Source organism: Melanotaenia boesemani, chromosome 6, assembly GCF_017639745.1.
Source record: "Melanotaenia boesemani isolate fMelBoe1 chromosome 6, fMelBoe1.pri, whole genome shotgun sequence".
Classification (NCBI taxonomy): Eukaryota; Metazoa; Chordata; class Actinopteri; order Atheriniformes; family Melanotaeniidae; genus Melanotaenia; species Melanotaenia boesemani.
The window spans coordinates 36,854,363-36,876,621 of NC_055687.1; the positions used below are offsets into that span (position 1 = coordinate 36,854,363).

At 41.4% G+C, this 22,259-nt stretch overlaps 1 protein-coding gene across 1 annotated transcript in view; it reads left to right on the forward strand.

Annotated features, from left to right (window-relative positions):
• tsnare1 (T-SNARE Domain Containing 1) overlaps window positions 1-22,259 on the forward strand; it is a 259,358-nt gene that overhangs the window by 159,547 nt on the left and 77,552 nt on the right. Inside the window, exon 8 of the mRNA XM_041988457.1 lies at window positions 1,800-1,955. Within this exon, the coding sequence (XP_041844391.1) occupies window positions 1,800-1,955 (156 nt within the window). The remainder of the gene's footprint in view (window positions 1-1,799; window positions 1,956-22,259) is intronic.

Below are 22,259 nucleotides of genomic sequence, written 5' to 3' on the forward strand. Positions count from 1 at the left end.
TGTACTCTGACACATTCTGGCCCCTCAACTAAGAATTAGCTGTGCACTCAGCTTTACAAAAATGGAACATATTAGCAATGCAAAAAACGAATCAGCTAGTTATGTTTACATGCCTTTTCCCTTTGCATATCGCAAACTGTGTGCGTGTGCAGCATGTCACCGAAGTCAGCCTGCAATGTGCATTGTTGAGATATCAGTGACTGGCTGCAACAAACTGTCTTCATTAAGTGTGTGATTAACAAATGAACACTGTTATAGATTATACTTTGATTTAGAAAGAATCGAAGCAGTAAAATATTCTACCACGGAATCATGTCTGGAGCTGTTTTTATGGTCCAATTCACACTGAATTCATCGCAGAGAAAAAGTTCCCTTTCAGCAAGCACATGGCAACAGTTAGTATCTCCTACTTTAAAAAGACACAAGATCACTGTAGGAGAAAATTAAAGAATTTCATAAGATAAACAGCCGTCCGACCACCGTTCTGAAGGACCTTGTGACTAAAATATGACTCATATGAGGGATTCTGAACATTCCTTCTAAAAGCTCCACAGAGCCTGTCAGTATGTCAGGTCTGATACAGGACTGTCAGGTGGCTTTAATGAAGCTCATCAGCAACTGGTCAAAGAATCCGCTCAGATCTGCTAATAGCTGATGACTGGCTACACATGGGAGGTGTAGCCTCATGGGCTCCGGTCAGCTCCTGATGTCGTTGACCGCACATCACAGAATAGCACAACTAGTTTTTAGTTATTGAAGCATTTCCTGTCGGTTCTGTTTCACTTGGAGTCTCTGACACTGACGGAAGTGATTCACCGACCTCTCTACAAAGGATTTGTGAGGTGCATTTGTGCTGTTAGAGAAGCCGTCCTCTTTTCATCCTCAGCTGCAGACTGTGGGATGTTTGCCTCCACAATTTGCTGGTATTTAATCATTCTTTCATCATTCCTATTTGGTACTGAATCCATTATTCCTTTGACCGTGGAAAGGTTTATCAAGTTACTGGCAGCAACTAAATGGATGCACTCCCTTCTCATACCTAAAAGCAGCATTTTCTTTCACTGAATTCTGCACCATTTTCACTCTTAACACACATCTCCTCAGTGTGGCCTTAAAGTTTTGTTCTCTCTTCCCATCCATGGGATTTGTTCCTGAATGTGATGGTGCAGAATAGTTTTTAAAGTCTGGAGCATCTTCTAGACCAGAGGCCTCATTTATAAAACTGTGCATAGGATCCTTACTAAAAGTGTGCATGTGCCCAAAACCCAGAGTTTGTGTGTGCCAAAAGATATTCATATTTATAAAACCAGGCGTACGCACAGGTGGAAGCAATTTCCCCTTTATAATCACACTCTTCAAACTGGCTCAAATCCTACCCCCTAAACATCCACATTCTACCATAAATGGTGCAAAAGAGCTTATGTCTATAAACTAGCCAGCTGATCTGTGGTATTTTCAGCTTAATCGTGGCAACCGAGAAGACTAGAAAACATAATTTCACAAAGACTGAAGTCGAGGTGTTTGTTGGTGAGGTGGAGGCTCATAAAACATTTTATTTGGGGTCACAGTAGTGGAATCACACACAAACGAAAGGCTGCCGAGGGGCAACTGTTGTTTCAACACAAAAGTAATTTCATATGGAGCAACATATCAAAAATGGTGGCCAAAAATTGACCTGAAAGGAAAAGAAAGTCCTCGATGACCTACAAGGCTTAACTGTACCACTATACATATAACTGTATAAAAGTATGTGAACTCTTACAGATGTAATGTTTGTCTTTGGCTGTGTGATCCTGCAGAGTCCTCAGACCCCGTCCAGCGAGCTGAACCAGGAGGGTCCGCTGTTTGCCGATGCAGTCAGTTCAGACGGAACTGCTCAGGCCTTCCTGTCAGAGATTAGTGAGGAAGACGTGGAGGTGCTTCGTCAGAGAGAGGAGGCCCTGCTTCAGATCGAGGTGAGAACAGATCAGATCAGAGATCCTACAATCAAGCACATTCCCTGGTTAGACCAGTTCCAGGACAACTGCTGGTTTCCTAAACCTTGGTTAATATGGGACATAAGTCCGGTGCATGTTGTTATCTTTAGTCAGATGTGGTGTTGTGGACGCTCAGTCCTTTTGTTCCTGGAGTTTGTCCCAGTGAGCCACATGGTGCTTCCAGATTCCTGATAAACATGGAATTTACTTTTGTTTATACCAAGAATTTTGTCCCTCAGCCCATCAAATAATTTTTAACATTAATGTAGAAGCAACAATCCAGCCAGGCTATGAAATCCTAACCAGCCACTTCAGAGACTCTCAGTCACTGGGCTGCTTTTTTCAGGTGGATTAAAACTGCTATTTTCACGTTTTCACGCTCAAGTCTTAAATAACATAAATAAAAAAAGAATTAGAGTCCAAAGAAATTACTAATCATATGAAAAAACTAAAAGTGAAAAAAAAAAAAAAAAAGCGACAGCATGGTATTTGTTTTCTTCAAACATGTCCACCCTGGAAGCCAAGTTAATAACTAGAGATGCAGCATCAGAAGCTCATTAGCATGTTGTCACAGTTCCTCTGCTCCGCTTCAGGGACTGAAAGCTTTCCGCTCACTAAGGTCATGATATACACTTGTTATTCCTTCCCTTAAGTGTGTATGGAATCCCAGTACTTCCTGAATTAACTTTTGAATCCAGCAGAAACACAGACAATACGATAAAGACTTCATAAATGATCTCTGATGGGACACATGATTCCAGTTCATCTCGTCATGAATTTGAACTGCTCAGTTAAACACTGTCACTATATATAAGGGATGTAAGGTGTGGGTCTTTAACGCAGGCTCCTTCCTGATGGCAGCAGGCTGAAGAAGCTGTGTGACGGGTGGGCGGGGCCTCTCTCCATGCAGAGGGCTTTACGGGTGAGGAGAGGTGGAGATGTTTGCAGGGAGGGGAGAGACACCGACCATCTTCTCCGCTGCTCTCACGATGCGTTGGAGGGTTTTCATGCAGGACGTGGAGCAGGTGGCGTACCACACGGTGATGCCGCTGGTCAAGACACTCGCCATGGTGCCTCTGTAGAAGATGCACATGATGGGGGCGGGGCTGGACCTTTCGGGAGGGTGTAGAGGCACTGATTGTCATTCTGGGCCGGTGATGTGGTGGTGATGGTCCAAGAGAGGTCCTCTGTGACGTGCACACCCAGGAACTCTGTGCTGCTCACTCTCTCCACCTTAGCACCATTGATGGTCAGAGGTGCATGCTGGGGGCGTGGTCTCCTGAAGTCCACAACCATCCCCTTCATCTTCTCCACATTCAGATTGTTGTGTTCCCACCACAAGGCCAGGTGGTTCACCTCGCTCCTGTAGTCTGGCTCATCCTCGTTGCTGATGAGACCCACCACAGTCTGTCATCTGCTAACTGGATGAGGAGGCTGGAGCTGTGTGACGGTGTGCAGTTGTGGGTCAGCAGAATGAAGAGGAGGGGGCTCAGCACACATCCTTGAGGGACCCGTGTCCAGTGTGGAGATGCTGGATGTGTTCCTGCTGACCCGAACTGCCTGTGGTCTCCCGGTCAGGAAGTCCAGCAGCCAGTTGCACAGTGAGGTGTTAATTCCCAGCTGGTCCAGTTTCAGAATGAGCTGTTGGGGGATGATCATGTTGAATGCTGAACTGAAGTCTATGAACATGATGTAAGAGTCTTTGTGTCCAGATGTGTGAGGACTGTGTGGAGGACAGTGGAGATGGCATCGTCGGTCGAGCGGTTGGACCGATATGCATCCTGGAAGTGGTCCAGGGAGGGTGGGAGGACAGGCTTCATGTGTTTCCACACTAGCCATTCGAAGCACTTTATAAGAATGGGAGTGAGGGCTACCGGACGGTAGTCGTGGAAACAGGAGGGGGACGACTTCTTCGGGACAGAGATGATGGTGGTGGTTTTGAGGCTACGTTATATATATATATATATATATATATATATATATGTGTTTATTTGAGGGCTGTCAAATGATTTAACATTTTAATCTGATTAATCACAGCTTTCAAATGAATTCATCTAGATTAATCACCATTTGCGACTGAAGTTTTTTCTCTTCTGTATCAACAGAACGAGCCAATGCTACAAATATTTAGTGTTAACTGACCTTCCCTTGGGTAAACGTAGGCTCAAGTGGTAGCACAACTGGTGTTAGAGAAGCAGCTGAAAGTAATGCAGAAAGGTTAGTTCTAAACAAAAATCCCGCCAGATAAAAAAAAAAAAAAACACAAAAATACTAGAAATAGGTCAACTTAAACTGGCGAATTACTCTTAGCTAACAAAACATGCAGCAGTTCCAATAAACTAAAAAAAAGATTAAAAAAAATTTTTAAACCCAAAACAAATGAGTCTACTCTAGCCCAACACGTTCTAATATTACCCCTACAAACATAAAAACTCTATCACATCCGGAAAACCAAAATAAATAAAAGGGCAGCAGAACGAGCTGAGAACAAAGAATGTCCAAACCAAAAACAAACCCAAAACTACTCCTTAATCTGAAACAGTCAGGATGGAAACACTAATCTTACTAACTATCAAATTTGCCACAAAACAGTCACAAAATCACGCAGTCACCAAACCACCACAAAGCCGCCGGGTTGAGGGGGAAACCGTCTGAATCTAACAGCTTCTCCCTCCAGAATGAACACAGCAGCAGTCCTTTATTTCCTGGTTGAGGGTAGCCTACGATGCGATGGCCGGGTGATGAGCCAACCATAGGGGAAGAGGCCAAGGTGTGTCGGGTTTAGCCACTCGGAAACAGGGAACAGGAACTGGCATTTGCATCTCGGATCAGCCTCAGGTGGCAGCAATGAACGGCTACCATAACACTTGGCTGGAGGAGGGCAGCGATTTTCGCCTCACCGTGCAGGTTCCACAGGAAATGATGTAGAAGGAGTGGCGTTGCCTCGTGTGTGTCCAGCTCTTGTTTGTGCAGCAGTGATAAAAGTCCTACAGCAGCATCACCAAAGTAAACACCTGCTGATAAAATGCATCATTGGCTGCTTGTTTTACACATTTTTCTTTACCTTTTTACATCAGATGTCACTTTAGATTTAATGATCAGTTCATATTTCATAAAATTTAGACCTATTGACACAATTAATTAGATAAATTAATTACCACCGTAAACGGGTTATTTTTGACAGCCCTAATATATGTGTGTGTGTGTGTGTGTTTATTAGGGGTGGGACTTTTATGTGTTAAATACAACTAATTTATTACAAAGAAATTTACACTTTTAATCGCTGTTTGCGTTCTAAATGCAGAACTAAAACGCAGAACGTTTGTCAGTGCACGTTTTCTAGTAACGCTCTTAAAAATGAAACACACCTCAGAACTCGGCTAAATCGGTGATGCTAATTTAGCTTTGTTGGCTCTATAGTTTTCAGACCCACCTAATGAGTCTATTTCAAGAAGCGACAAAGCTAGAAACTTTTTCTGGAGACAGTTGGAAACTGAGGTGAAAGCAGGTTTACTTCTTCTCAATCAGCAGCTCCCACCCCTCCCCCGTCCACAGGCCCCTCCCCCATCAATTAGCTTCCAGCTCCAGAGCAGGAGACGTTCCCCTCTGTCCTGGCTTACCGTCACATATTAAATCCTATTAATGAAGAATGTGGTTGAAAACATGTAGAAAGTTAAAGTTCTGTAACAGGTTGTAGACTCTTAACCAGAGAACAGCTGTAGCTGCTGGTTAAAGGACTTAAAATGACACTTTAACTTTAGGTCTGTTCTTTTTGGGCTAGGGAAAGTTTCTATTTCTTTTTCTACTGTTTTGAACCGAAATGCAATTGAATGCATTTTTCCAGACATTACAAGAGTTTACAACATTAAAATCTGTCTATTATTTGATTCAGTCGTCCACTAAAATACATTTAAAAAAAAAAAAAAGCTGCTTTTTGAGCCAAATATTGTTATGTGATTAAAATGCAATGAACTGAGATTAATTAATTACAAAGTCTCTAATTTATTAGATACATTCTTTTAACTGAGTCCCACAGCAGGGTGATTGTTGAAGTGTCCAAGAACAGAGACACAGATCAGAAGAGTTTTCAACTGATTGAGAATTTCTGTGAAATCAGATGGGGGCTCATGTAGAAAAGGACCAGGGTTGGTCTTATGTGTTGCAGCCCATGAGGTTGTGGTAGTGGCAGCCCGAGCAGGAATAATGAAAGCCAGGATCCGGAGGTGAGCAGGTTAGGTTCAGCCAGATGACTGCAAGAGGTGAAGGATGCCAGCTATGGAGATAAAGCCAGGTAATCACGTAATCTACTATCTATCCAAATCTATTGTCCTCTTATGTGGAAGAAGCACCAAATGATGTGTGAAACACCTCTTTTTTCCCGTTTTATGTCTGAGTGAAGTTTAGATTTTATTGAGACAGCTAATAGAAAGATAGTCCTAAACTGTGTGTCCACTATCAGCTCCATCTCCATATGACTCATACTCATATCACTTCCTACACTTGCTTCCAAAGGACATGGTGTAGGCAGCATTCATGCTTGTCTGTGTGATGTAATCGGGGGAAAAACATAAAAGCGAAGGTTTATTAAATCAGTTTTTATAACAAGAGTGAAATGTGTAAACATGTTACCTGGCGAGAAACTGTGCAGATAAAATCTAACTCAAGGACGACCAGTGATGAATTTTCTTTTTGACTGAGCGTTCACTTTTCTTGTTGACAGCGGTTGTGATGTGTCCCGTTATTCCCTGATGTTCAGGGCGTCTTAAACGTGTCTGAAGTCTGAAATTTTCTACAACATATTGTAGAACGTCTTGAAGCAGCATATGGCTGAATGAAAAGCTGCCACATGCTGCCACAGCCTGCTTTTAAAATGACAAGCCTTTACATGGCAGTCCAGCCCTGGACAGCAGTGCTTTGAAGACTAATGATAATGTTTTAGGAGCACTTTACAGCATAATGAAGACGTATTGCTCTGCCCAGTTGGAGCTGTCTGAACTTCATCAACGTTTCAAATCAGCTAATCCTGCTGCAGGAGCTGAGTTCTGAATAGGAGCAAAAAAAAAGGAAGAGCATCAATCTCTTTCCGCAGAGTGACACGCAGTGAAAGAGCCGCTGTACAAATGACAGCCTCATTTTAGCAGCAGAGCTGAGATGTGCCAGGCAGATGATTGGTGCTCAGGCGGGGCTGTCTGGCCCGGCCTTTACTTACAGCATTATGGATAAATGTCATTGGCAGCACTCAGGCAGGTTGTGAGGGGCTGGTTGTTGTTCATTTGGGGAGTGATACTATCTGACAATGTTCCTTTTCACCTCCAATCCACCTCCTACACACACACATCTTTTATACCACTTAATCAGTAGTGTTGTGAGTCCCAACACATCTGCCTTTTTTCAGGGTTTTCCTCCCAGAGGAGCAGAGAAAGCTGGTGTCTGTCATCGTTATCAGCCTCTCTCTGCTGAGAAGTTTGGATGTCAGGGTAATTTCGCCTTCCTCTGAGACTGGGTGCATGTGTGAGCTCTGCAGAGGCTTGCTAACTGCTGCTATGATCGTATGTCACGGAGCACCACCTGAAAGTTATCTGTCTCGCCTTTTTCCACTCACAACCACCAGACCTGCCTCCTCTGCTTTTAACAATAACACCTTTTATTACAAACTTGCTTAGCTACTGTATTTAGGTTACTAAGTGAGAAGCGTACAGTTGACAGTATTGCCATGACATTTCATTTAACTAACAGGTCAAATATATACACTGTGTGCAGAATTATTTGGCAAATGAGTATTTTGACCACATCATCCTCTTTATGCATGTTGTTCTACTCCAGCCGGTACAGGCTTGAAAGCCTACTACCAATTAAGCATATCAGGTGATGTGCATCTCTGTAATGAGAAGGGGTGTGGTCTAATGACATCAACACCCTATATCAGGTGTGCATAATTATTATGCAACTTCCGTTCCTTTGGCAAAATGGGTCAGAAGAGAGATTTGACGGACTCTGAAAAGTCAAAAATAGTGAGATGTCTTGCAGAGGGATGCAGCACTCTTAAAATTGCCAAGCTTTTGAGGCATGATCATCGAACAATCAAGCGTTTCATTCAAAACAGTCAACAGGGTCGCAAGAAGCGTGTTGAAAAAACAAGGCGCAAAATAACTGCCCATGAACTGAGGAAAATCAAGCGTGAAGCTGCCAAGATGCCATTGGCCACCAGTTTAGCCATATTTCAGAGCTGCAACATCACTGGAGTGCCAAGAAGCACAAGGTGTGCAATACTCAGGGACATGGCCAAGGTAAGGAAGGCTGAAAAACGACCACCACTGAACAAGACACACAAGATAAAACGTCAAGACTGGGCCAAGAAATATCATAAGACTGATTTTTCTAAGGTTTTATGGACTGATGAAATGAGAGTGAGTCTTGATGGGCCAGATGGATGGGCCCGTGGCTGGATCAGTACAGGGCAGAGAGCTCCACTCCGACTCAGACGCCAGCAAGGTGGAGGTGGGATACTGGTATGGGCTGGTATCATCAAAGATGAGCTAGTGGGACCTTTTCGGGTTGAGGATGGAGTCAAGCTCAACTCCCAGTCCTACTGCCAGTTTCTGGAAGACACTGCCTAATAATTATGCACAGTAATAGTCACCTGCACACACAGATATCCTCCTAAGATACTAAAACTAAAAAAGCCCCACTCCAACTTCCAAGAATATTCAGCTTTGATATTTATGAGTCTTTTGTGTTCATTGCGAACATAGTTGTTGTTCAATAATAAAATTAATCCTCAAAAATACAACTTGCCTAATAATTCTGCACACCCTGTATTTTAGATCAGTTTTTTCTTTGTTTCCAGTTTATGTGGCTAGGATTAAGAGTATGATGATTCCATGGCTGACAGGGCTCTGCTAGCAACAAGGCTTTCAAACAACATTAGCGACTAATATTATCACTTTTCCTCTGGGACTGAGATCTACAGTTAGTTGGAAGCCGACAGAAAGAACTAAATGTATCTGTCAGGTTAATTCTTTTTTTCTTTTTTAAAGTTGTCCATGAGAGACATAATTTTTCATTTGAAGATATGAGAGATATTCCTTGCCTATCAGGACATGTTCTATCCAGCATGGTGGTGGCAGAATGATGGTCTGACTGCTGTGTTGTGCCAAACAAATTTGCTTTGCCAAGACGAGCTTTATGGAAAAGAAAGAAGAGATGAAGGTACAAAAGATAGAAGCAACGACCTTCAGTCCAACCTAACACCAGACAACCAGCTGCTCCACCTGTACAGAAACACAACGAGGAATTTCCTACAGCTTTTACAGGTAAACTAAGCAGACAATCATCAGGAGTTCCTAAAAAAATAACAAAGACAGCAACAACAAGAAAAAAATTAATTATTTGAAAATCAAAAAACAAAAACAACAACAACAAAAAACAACATGTATCAAGTACCAGAAACACACACACCTGAACCAAACCAAACCAAACCAAACCACACCTGAGTGTGTCAGCATGCAGAAGATGAGAAATGAGGAGGGATAAGAGAAGAGTGTGGTCCTGCAAATGCGACCACGTCTCTACGGAGGCTAGAGGCAGACTAGGGCCCAGAGACCCAGGCCATCAGCAGCAGTCCCAAGCCACCCCACCACGAAGACCACCCCAGACCCACCCAAAGTGTTGCAGAGGAAGATCCCAGTCATGGGGCCCAGGCCTCTTTGGACATCAGAACACAGACCAGAACCTCCTCTGGATGTCAGAACGCGGACCAGAACCTCCTCTGCATGCCAGACCACAAACCAGAACCTCCTCTGGACGTCAGAACGTGGACCAGAACCTCCTCTGGACATCAGAACGTGGACCAGAACCTCCTCTGGACATCAGAACACGGACCAGAACCTCCTCTGGACATCAGAACACCCCACAGCACACAAACTGGCAGTGGTCAGGAAATTAGACGAGCGGGCCAACATCATCACAGAAGAAAAGGATCGACAGGAGAAGGAAAAACACATTCAACTCGCACTCTGTCAAGATCCAACATGGGCCATAAACAAGTCCAAAGAAAAGAAAAGCAACATAAAGAAAGGAAGACTAAACACATGCAAACTGAAAACAAAAACATAGACATAGTAACTACACCATGCATCCAGGGATGGTGAAACCGAGGCCTCATGAATCATCGAGCCAACTTTGACCCAAATGCTTGAAAATGGCTTAGTGTTCTGAATCATTTGACCAAACCAAAGAGCTCCATCTGCTGGCTGTGGGAGTCTGATGTATCAGAAGAACGGCGTTGACACCTCACATCTGTCATCGCTATCTCAACTTTGAATACGTGTTCAATAAACGATACGTAATCTACCATCCGAGTGAATATTTATTTTCTGTCGTTCATATAAATAACAAGGAGGGGTATTAGGTAACATTTGTTTAGGTAACAGAATTGTGGTTTAACTTAAGTAAACCAATCTGTAATGATAGTAGTTACTCAGTGGGAAGGCATGAAGGAAGGAGTGTTTGTGGTATAGTGACTGTGTTAGTTATTTTATTCAGTTGTAATAAAATTGTTTACTGTTTTATGTGTCTTATTATTTATAATAGAAAATGCAAATGTGTGTTATCATACCTCATGAGTTGTTTTCTTTTTCATAGCTGATCGTTGTTAAATGTGGTACAACAGTTTATAGCACACTGCACATTTATGTACATAGATTATTTACTCAGTTTTTTTGTTTATCTTCTTTTTTTTTTTTTTTCAAATAGTTTATTTTTATTTTTAAAAGTTTTATGGCTTTCAGGTTGGACGGCAAAGTAAGATTTTCATTGTTCAGGGAAACTTCTTTCCTTACTTTGCAAATGACAAAGACACTTTGAATCTTGAAATGTATTATGAGAAAAAAAACTTTGGTAACTTTGTGATGTGTCATAGATTTTTATTTAAAAACGTATTTTCTGTCAGGCTTCAGTCTGCTCCTCTTCTGGCACACTACCTCTCCAGCTTTGGAGAGGTTGCACCTGAAAGAAACACAAGAACAAAATTGTAATTAACAAAGTTTAAAATCATTAAATTCTCTGCTGATGGTGATCAGAAACCAGCTTGGTGTCTAAGGTCCTGCAGGTGGTGGTTTTTCTCTGCAGCTGTAGACTGAGACGTTTCCTCTGATGCTTCTGGTTGAAGTTTATGATTAACTTTAAAGTCTATTTAAAAACATCTATATAAAGAAAGGGAAATAAAGCTTACCTGTGATGTTGAAGGCACCGCCTGCTCCGTCCTTCTCTCATACTCCGAGCTCCTTAAGCAGTTACCATGGCAACGGCGTCTCGCGCAGACATTTGTTTCCCCAAATCTCTAAAACCTAATTCAATATAAGCTGATGTGATGCTTTTCCTAAATTTGTTTTCAAAATGTAATGTCGCACAATCGCTACAGAATCTCCTCTCAAAAACCTGCGATCTCCTCAGCGTTTGGAATCTGAGAGATTGACAAGCCCGGTCCCTTCAAAGATCCCGCTTGCTGCTCGATACGCGCTGATGACGTAACGAGGCCTCGTTTGGTCTATCACGTGACTTTTGGCACGCTGAATCAATGCTCAGAGACAATGCTCGCAACACTTCCGTGTCACATGCTCGACACGTGATCGAGCAGATCGGCTCGAGCATAACATCCCTACATACATCCAGGGGAATAACCAAACCAATACAAGAACCATGAAGAATCACAGAATCAACTCAGCCGGTAAACCTCACACAGAGCTACAGCAGCTTCTTGTTCATCCCAAAACAAAATAGCAGAGGACCGGAAATACAACGTTCATTCATTCTCTGTACCGCTTAGTCCATTCCACTCCCAGTTTTCAGGAAGACCAGAGTCTGCTTCCTTGGTCCACACCAGGGTGCGAATCAGGGTCCGAACAGCTCCAACCCAACTGTACGATCCGTGGAAATGAAGCAAACAGCACCAGCGTGAATGTGCCCGTATCATTTCCAGATTCTGTGACTTTTGTTCATTTTACAAAGAAAAGTTGCTCCATCTCCTTCAGGTCATTTGAGTTTCATTTCCATTGATCTGAGCGATGCAGACAAATATCTTTGTGGCAAGGCAAGTTTATTTGTACAACACATTTCATGTGACAAGTGTTTTACATAGAACATTAAAAGCATTACAGTCAGGTGCAGGAAGCAGTAACAAGTGCATTAAAAACAAACTTTGAAAAGAAATTAAATAACAGAAAAAAATAAATAAAATGAAGACATAAAAGTTCCCATGTAAGTGATTTTGATAATATTTTTTATATATTTTGGTAATACTGACTGGATGCAGTCACCCACCTTGGACTTTATGAGACATACGACTGCAGCCTTGCTGGCAGTGGACGCCATCTGGAATAACAAGGTATACATCAGACAAAGGGGAACCAGGACATGCTGGGGAGAGGTGGGTTGTAAAATTCATGGACAAGAACAGATATGAATATAACTTCTGTGTGTCCATTGACAAATACCTTTGTGTGTCATACAAACCTAATTTAACTCATGTTTAAAGACAGAGTCAGCTTTTAGCTTGTACCTACTGACATTGTGTGTCATCAGATCAGTTTCCCACCTCTGCAGGACTTCAGATCCCCCCTTTGACCGTCACCTCTCAGGGACACATTATGTGCTTTGGCACCAGCTATCATTTCATCAAAATGAATTTATGAAGAAAAAAAAGGGCAGAGCATGGGACAGCTTTCAAGGGGAATCTGAATACCACACACTGCCATGTAGAAAAAAAAATCCCCCAGCAAAGCGTGCCTGTCCTTCCACAGCATCCTCAGGACAGACACCCACACTGGTCTGCAGAAAAGAGGCTACAGCTGGAAGCTATCCGGGAAATAATTCCCACAGAAAAACTAGAAGACTTAGAGAGCGTAGTTTATGGGGAGACGTGTTTAATAATCTTACAGTGAACTATTTTCTCTTTGACGTAAATGCTATGATGGCGGATCATGTTCTGGCCATCAAAAAACATCCAAACACTGATATTCCACTTAAACCTGATTACCACTAATTCCAGGCCAATGTTTCCACTAATGTGTGACGCTCCTCGCTTTGCTCATTGCAGTCAATTACTGCAAAAATGAAGACAGAAAAAAAAGCTTAGTTTAAACAGAAGCATTTAGGACATGGCCGCCCAGATGCAGCCCTTCTCCACTACACCTGAATCCAATGGCTGAATTCCCTCATCTGCACGTCATTCTGCTCTGCAGAGGCTGCTAACGAGCCCTTCGTTTCATTCAGGTGTGTTGGAGAAGAGACGCATCTAAAAGTTGCAGGATAGTTGATCTCGAGAACTGGACTTGGGCAACCTTGATTTAGGGTTTGTTTTTTGTTTTGTGTGACTGATGATTCTGGTGCTAAGTGATGTAAGACATAAATCAGAATCATAGTTTTTAATTGTAACTTCTTTTATATGTAAGGAGAATAAAAGATAGATAGGTCTGAGGCATAAAGGTTTTCATGAAATTATAATAATGAACACAGAGAAAACTGTGGAATTATAAAAGTAACCAAGACTCACTTAAACTATTGAAATTGTACCTTAATTTGTTCCAGAAACATCCAAATTCCAGTCATAAATTTGCATGTAGCCTAAATGTTTAAATCAGGCCTAAATGTCAATCAGCTACAATGAGACAAAAATATTTATATTATTAAACCCTATCACACTATTTACACACTTCCTGGTAAAACCCACAGATGCTGTTTTTATTGCAGCTTCTCCATACCTGGAACCGCCTCCTTACAGGAGTCTCCTTGTTCCACCTGCCTCGGCGGCTGTCTGTCCTCCATAAACTCGCTCTAACTTCCTCTGCCAGCCGCTGCAGGAACTTCCTTTGAGCCAGTGCACTTCTGGACGATAATTTCTGAATTATTCCTGCAAAGTATATTGTAGAGTACAGCAATGAGCCATCTCCACGTATATGCCACGATACTCCATGGCAATCTAATCCAGAACATTAGGATATTAAAAATACTTGTACATCAGTGCAAGATCCTGTGTGGTCAAAATCACTGCATTATATGTTATATGTGCACATTTTACACGTTGGCTAAATCGTGTCTGTTATTCTTTATAGTGCCCAGACATTTTATAGAAAATAGAATTTGCAGTAAAACGGTCATTAGCTGTGGTGAATCTGCCGGAGATGGAGCAGGTGAAGCCTCCCAGATTTTCTGCTCCGTCTCCTCCCTGCCCTTCAGGCCCTGCTGCTGCCGTTAGCATCACCTTATTTAGACATGTTTAGTCCTTGGGTGTCCGCCAGAGAGGAAACATGAATTTACATTTATAAACCGTTTATTCAGTGAGGGCGAAAGAGATGTCTCTCATACAGTCGCTGTGGGAGAAATGTCATCATATTTTCTTCCTCCTCCCCCTCTTTCCCCACCACCAAGTGTGTGTGTAATCTGCTTAACGTTTGTTCTGCTGCAGCAGTGACACTGTGTCCTGTTGCCTGATGCCTTTGGGTTGGGTGGGAGATGTGGGGAGAATTTCATATCAGCATTAAACACACTTATCAAAGAAAGCGCGATCCGGGCGGTGGTGGGGGGTTAGGGGAAGGGGGATGATGGAGAATGGCAGAGATTAGTAGCTGTACTTGTTTCCTTTGTTGAAGCCTCTTTGATCATCCAAATCTTCCCTTGTTTTTTTGTAATCTGCAGCGTCATTACAACCCACAGACGCATGAAAACGCAGAAGTGAAGGAGATGATTTTCAAAAGGTGTAAATTAAAGATGAGACATTTATAGTTTTAAAGCACAGTTTATTAGTCTTGTTGTGAAGAGTTTGAGTTGCGCTTCAGGGTTGTCACTTCTTGTTTGGGTTCTGGTTCTGGAGCTTGCGTGGTCATCTTGCATCTTGAGGACCTGCTTATGATCTAAATTAACTCCCACCAACCCTCCAAATGCAGGGCAAAATTCATGTTGGTGGGTATAAATGCTATAAAGGTATTGTCCTGGTGACCTGTCCAGTATGTTCCTGCCTCTCACTTGTTACCTGCTGGGATAGGCTCCAGCTTTCCCGCAACCCTTTATTGGATCAAGCGTTATAGAAAATAAATTAATAAATATTTTCATGTTTTTATTTTATTTGTTTTTTTTCCATTAAAAAAATAGCATCAATTTAATATTTTAATCAAACCTCTAAATGAACCACAATTAAATCAAATAAATAAAGACCAATGTCTGGATATTTCTTTCCACTTTTTCCTGATGCATTTGCAAGATAAATTCAGTTCAATTCAGTTTTATTTGAAATCAATTCATTGCGATCCAATTTATAATAACTGTGTTCATATAAGCCAGTACACATTAAAAACAGCCCACCTAAGGTAATCTATGGGTTACAATAAAGACATACTCTTTGATTCAGTCCTCCATCCTGAGCAGGTACAGGGCAGCGGGTGACAGTAGGAAGGAAAAAACTCCCATTTAACAGGAAGAGAAACCTTCGGTAGAGCCTGGCTCAGGAAGGACAGCCATCTGCCTGGACCATTTGTGGTGGAGAGAACAGGAAACGGAAATCAGCAAGCTGCCTAGCCTGTACAACTACACCTCATATCTTCTTCTTCTTTCATATAATGATCCTGGTTTTCCTCATATGTGCTTGGCTGCATGCTGTAGGCCTGAAAACAGCTACGTGTCTGTTAAAGGGTGAGTTACGGTGAATATTTAATTTTGTATTTATCTTGTTTACTCTGAGCCATCTTTGACTTCGGTTCAAATATCCCACAATGTTGAACAGATTAAATTTTAATAATGGAAATTCAGATTCTCTGGAAACTTTGGGAACCTACCAAAATCACTGGCTGCTGATCATAAAAGTTGTTTAGTTCATGAGGTTTATAGTGATAAAGGTTTCCTATCGATACTTGAAGCTGAACAGAGGGGCAGGGGTATTTTCAGTACTTTCAAGACAGTTGTGGGAATCATTAAGAGTTAGAGATTCAGATTACAAACTGAGACCTGGGTGTTGAATTTAATGGCTTCTACGATGCATCGCAATATGGACATGAAAGATTCTGCATCGATGCAGCAACAAAACATAAATGATTATAAGTAATGTAATGTATATATTCTGCTGATGCCTGCGTGTGCGTGGCGTGATCTAGCCTGCTGCAGCAGCTCTGCAGATAGCAGATAGATTGCAGTCTCCCAAGAAAGATCCAGTTCTAAATCTGTTTTGAAACCTTTATTTAGGAAAACTGTAAAACTAAGCAAACACACAGAAAGTACATCCGTATCACACTAGAAAAACATTTATTGTCTCAGTGAAATCACAGAACATTACACATCAAATTGTATAAAAACCAATCAGAACCTCTGGAGGTAAAATGTGAAGCCTATGCAGAAGTGCAAAAAATTGCAGTTCCCCCTTCATCCACTAGGGGCTCCAAAACAGAGCAAATCCCCACAGACTCCCATGTTAAAAAGAATAATTTCACAGCAGAAATAAACATTTTTAAAGTCTGGTACAAAAATCCATTTTAGGATTAATAGGTCAAGTTTATCTTCATGACAACTGTGAGGGGGGTGAATCTTTTTCTAACTCATCTGTTTGGATGTTATTTAATATTGAAATTTGGCATAATTAGGGGCGTGTCATTTTGATTGACAGGTATCCGATATCTGCAGCAAGAAGGGAGAGTTTTTAGCCGGCTAACAGTTCGTTGTACCTTTAGCCCGCCTACCTCTGGTCAGTCCAGATAGTGTTAAACTGGGACCAGTAAACCATCAAGCCCACTGGGAGAAGTGGTTTTACTGGTCAGTAAACTGGTTCCAGCTGTTGCAGCTTTAGTATTGTTTGACACATTTATTCATCCTGGAAGTTTTGGATCTAAATATATATTTTTAATTCATTTTTAAAAAGTTTAACTTTTATATTTTCTTTACTCGTTTAACATGAAGTCATTTTTACTGTCTTTTTTCTTTTCTTTTTTTGTCTTATTTGATTATTGGGATTTTTTTGATGCACCAGTGGTTTGTCCATCCAAAAACAATAATTCTTTGACCTGCGGTAGTATTTAGAAAAGTTCTCTTCCAACTCTAGGTCCAGATGGATTTTAGTTCACATTAAATACTAGTTAGGTGTATTTTTGTTTGTCGGCATGTTAATCTACATGTACATGAGTGGAGTGGGACAGAGCATCTGTTAGTCTACGCTGATGAGCAGAGCTGTCACTCATAGATACAGAAGTATGAATGTTAACTTACTTGGATATTACAATGCAGTGGTCTAAGTAGACCAGACAGCAGGTGTCACATGGCAGATTACTTATTACAAAAACAACCAACATCTCTGCGTGTTAGTGACTTGGTCATTGGTGGTCTGACATTCCTTTGAAGTCGGCAGTTAACTGTAAACTCACATATAAGAGGAGTTTGGATGTTTGTCTGCCTTCTCCCTGAAGACACTCATATGTGATGTGCTGGAGCAGTTTCATAACATGTCAGCCATGAAATCGTATAAAGTTGTGGGCATTTCATCACATGACAGCTCTGTACGTGGCGGGGGTGGAGGTGATGATGGGGTCCATCTCTCTCATCTGTTGTTAAGATTGCAGCGAGCTTGTTTCTGATGTTCAAATGAGCATCGTTGGAGTCATCTTTCCTGCTGCTTCACGGCATGATTACAGTTCACATGATGTCTGGATTTTTTCCATCTAAACCGAAGCTCAGCAGCTCAAAGTCAAATCGTAAAGAAACATCTCTCCTTGTAGGTTAACTAGGATGCAGCAAAAACCTGAAATGAGAAGTGTTGACAGGAAATGATGACTAATGTGCTTGTAGAGAGTGGTTATGTCCCTGAAGGAGGCCAGATCACAGCTGACATAACAGAGTCTGGTAATATGCTCCCTGAACCAGACCACACCTGTCTTCCAGTAACCAAGCCCACATGGACCAGTTTCCTCTGATGGAGACGGATCATTTTACATCCCAGACTGGGAAGAATCATTTACTTTGGTTTATCTTTTGGGGGAAAATACAGACTGATAGAAAGTAACCGATGTTTGTTTTTATTAAAAAGATGGCAGCAGCTACATTACAGAAAAACATTAAAACATCCTCACAGACGAGGCAGGCTGCAGTGATTTCACCCAAAATCTAAATGCTTTCTTGCCTGGATCAGTTCGTACTCTGTGGACGACAACTTGCAGAACATCCACAGATCAGACAGTGTGACTTCCAGCAGGTTTTCACACTTTGGTGCCACCTAACGAAGGCTAGGCTAGCATCATTTTCATCCTGTCTCTTCTCTAAGATCTCTCCAGCCAGTAAAAGTCAGTCCCGTGTTCACTCTTGTCGTTTCTCTTGCTCTGTCCCTTTATTTCTTTCCCTCGCTTCCTCTTGTCACAGTAAAACTAAGTAAAACAAAATTTAAAAGCACATTTGTGGAGAGCGGTTTCTCAGCCCCTGGGTGCTGCAGGGCAACGACGGCTCCAGAAATGTGCAAAATGAATGCCAGTTTAGCATTAAAACAAGTCAGAAGCTCATAGTTTTAAGGGTGTAGTGTCCCCTCCAGGTCAGGAATGGGGTCCTGCCCCAAGTGAAGGAGTTCAAGTGTCTCGGGGTCTTGTTCACGAGTGAGGGAAGGATGGAGCGGGAGATCAACAGGTGAACTGGTGCAGCCTCTGCAGTGATGGGGACTCTGCATCGGTCTGTCATGGTGGAGAAGAAGCTGAGCCAAAAGGCAAAGCTCTCGATTTACCAGTTTATCTATGATCCTTTCCCCACCCATGGCCACCAGCTGTGGGCAGTGACCAAAAGCACAAGATCCCAAAGTGGATGAAATTACTTTTTAGTGCCATTAAAAGCTGAGCAGGCAAGCCAGGGAGGTTTGGTTGAGCCCAGCGTACAGAGCTACACAGCAGTCTAAGCAGTACTGGCCTGGAAACGCCTCAGGATTCCCGTGGGGGAGCTGGAAAGAGTGGCTTGGCAGAGGGTAGTCTGAGCTTCTCTGCTCAGGATACTTCCCCAGTGACCCCACCGTGAATGAGAGGTGGAAAATGGATGAATACTGGTTTTGATCCATCCCTACCAATCAACTTCTTTTCTGCTTTCTGCACCTAAAAGACTTTTTTTTTTTTAATGAAATTTGCTCAATTCCTCTTCATGGTCAGCCTTTTTTATTGGAACCAGAGATACATGTTAGCAGCTTCCAGAGGATCCAGTACTGGAGCCTGCTGTTAGCAGCTCATGTTAGCTTACACAACTTTTCACATCTGACTCATCTAAACTGTTAAGTGCTCATCAATTCCCAGCTGTCGTGCTGAAATGTGCATCATAGCACGACAAAAGTTGTGTCAATGCTGATGAAATTCACACTTACTGATGAGAAAAAAAGCTCCAGGATCTTTGGTCTGAAGTATGACAACAGCGTGTGGTACGGAGGGAAACACTGCTGGGAATATAATGAAGATATGAAGAGTGTGTGTTATTCCACTCAGGTTCCAGAGATGTTATCTCTGATTGTTGCGCTCACGTTCAGCTGAATCTCCTCCTGAATCCGGGTGACTTTAAACACCCTGACAGGCCTGCTCTGCTGTGCCACACTTCCCTCTGCAGGCACAAGTGGACATCTCCATGCTCAGCCATGTGTTTCATCTCTGTTCTGCAGACTGAATGCTGCGTTGCCATAAATCCAGCTAAAAATCTTTGGAAAGACCCAACAGGTGCTGAAATATCAGAGGGTTTTGGATGTTTTTTAGCATTAACTACTAACATATGAAGGCTGTAGGGCTTTAGAACAAGCTGGAGTCTCTCCCACAAGTGCTCATATCAGCCAGTGTCAACACATCCTTATGCCACAGCCAAATTAGGGTTTTCTCTTTTTAATATATTTTCTTTAAGATGAATTGTTATTGCTTTCTGCAGAGCTGCACTGGTGTCAAATAAAACAAACATCTGACATTTTATCCTCATGAAAACGTGCAGACTTCCATTCATGTACATGTTTTTCCAGCCGGTGAAAACAGCAGCGTGACTCAAAGTGGCAGCCGACCAGCTGCAGTGAAAAGCCTCATCCTGTGGCAACCAGTGTGAGAAGACATCCAATAAAAGTTCAGTGACACTGTATTGATCCCCAGACAAGTTGTCCAGTTTTCACTGTTTGCCTTGGTGGGAGGTCAGGGTCAGCTGGAGATTTATTAGATTTATTTCCTGTAGAAATTTATAGTACTTTTTCATTGATATTGATACCAATATGTTAGCCTCTTAACCTCTTCATTACAAAGCTAATTTCTTTCTGCCTCCTGTCTGGAATGAGATACCGAAAATAAACTAGGTATATTTTCACAACTAGTTGGGTGGCATGTACAATCTTATATTTTACTGAGACATGTGAGATTACTACAGAAATGTCAGAATCCAGATGCATTACTGTGAAAGTAAATTCACAGAGTAGAAAAACTAAATGGTTATCTCGTCCTGAAAGAAAACCACATTACTTTCAGTGAAAACAAGAGGATAGGAGCGCAGTTCACCCAGGAATGAGTGAAAGAAAACTAGGAATGAGTAAAGTAATCCTAGGAAAAAGAAATCCTAGGAATAAGCAAAGAAATCCTAGAAATTAGCAAAGTAAACCAAGGAATAAGTAAAGTAGTCCTAGGAATCAGCAAAGAGATCCTAGGAATAGGTAAAGAGAACCTAGAAATGAGTAAAGTAGTCATTGGAATGAGTAAAGTATTCCTCTGAGTAAGTAATCCCAGGAATGAGTAAAGTAATCCTATGAATGAGTAAAATAATCCTAGGAATGAGTAAAGTAGTCCTAGGATTGAGTAAAGTAATCCTAGGAATAAGTAGTCCTGGGAATGAGTAAAGTAGTCCTAGGAATGAGTAAAGTAGTTGTAGGAATGAGTAAAGTATTCCTAGGAATGAGTAAAGTAATCCAAGGAATGAATGAACTAGTTGTTGGAATGAGTGAAGTAATCCTAGGAATAAACAAAGAAATCTTAGAAATGAGTAAAGTAATCTTAGGAATGAGCAAAGTAATCATAGGAATTAGCAAAGTAATCATAAAAATGAGTAAAGTAGTCCTATGAGTAAGTAAACTTTGGAATGAGTAAAATAATCCTAGGTACGAGTAAAATAGTCCTAGGAACGAGTGAAGTAATCCTAGGAATGAACAAAGAAATCATAGGAATTAGCAAAGTAATCCTAGGAATGGGTAAACTAATCCTAGTAATGAGTAAAGTAATCCTAGGAATGAGTAAAGTAGTCCTATGGGTAAGTAATCCTTGGAATGAGTAAAGTAATCCTAGGAATCAGCAAGGTAATCCTAGGAATGAGCAAAATAATCCTAGGAATGAGTAAAGTAGTCCTGTCAGTAAGTCTTCCTAGGAATGAGGAAAGTAATCCTTGGAATGAACAAAGTAATCCTAGAAATGAGTAAAGTAATCCTAGGAATGAGAAAAGTAATCATAGGAATGAGTAAAGTAATCCTAGAAATGAGTGAAGTAGTCTTGGGAATGAGTAAAGTAGTCCTATGAATAAACAAATAAATCCTAGGAATTAGCAAAGAAATCCTAGAAATTAGCAAAGTAAACCAAGGAATGAGTAAAGTAGTCCTAGGAATCAGCAAAGAGATCCTAGGAATAGGTAAAGAGAACCTAGGAATGAGTAAAGTAGTCATTGGAATGAGTAAAGTAGTCCTCTGAGTAAGTAATCCCAGGAATGAGTAAAGTAATCCTATGAATGAGTAAAATAATCCTAGGAATGAGTAAAGTAGTCCTAGGATTGAGTAAAGTAATCCTAGGAATAAGTAGTCCTGGGAATGAGTAAAGTAGTCCTAGGAATGAGTAAAGTAGTTGTAGGAATGAGTAAAGTAATCCAAGGAATGAATGAACTAGTTGTTGGAATGAGTGAAGTAATCCTAGGAATAAACAAAGAAATCTTAGAAATGAGTAAAGTAATCTTAGGAATGAGCAAAGTAATCATAGGAATTAGCAAAGTAATCATAGAAATGAGTAAAGTAGTCCTATGAGTAAGTAAACTTTGGAATGAGTAAAATAATCCTAGGTACAAGTAAAATAGTCCTAGGAACGAGTAAAGTAATCCTAGGAATGAACAAAGAAATCATAGGAATTAGCAAAGTAATCCTAGGAATGGGTAAACTAATCCTAGTAATGAGTAAAGTAATCCTAGGAATGAGTAAAGTAGTCCTATGGGTAAGTAATCCTTGGAATGAGTAAAGTAATCCTAGGAATCAGCAAGGTAATCCTAGGAATGAGCAAAATAATCCTAGGAATGAGTAAA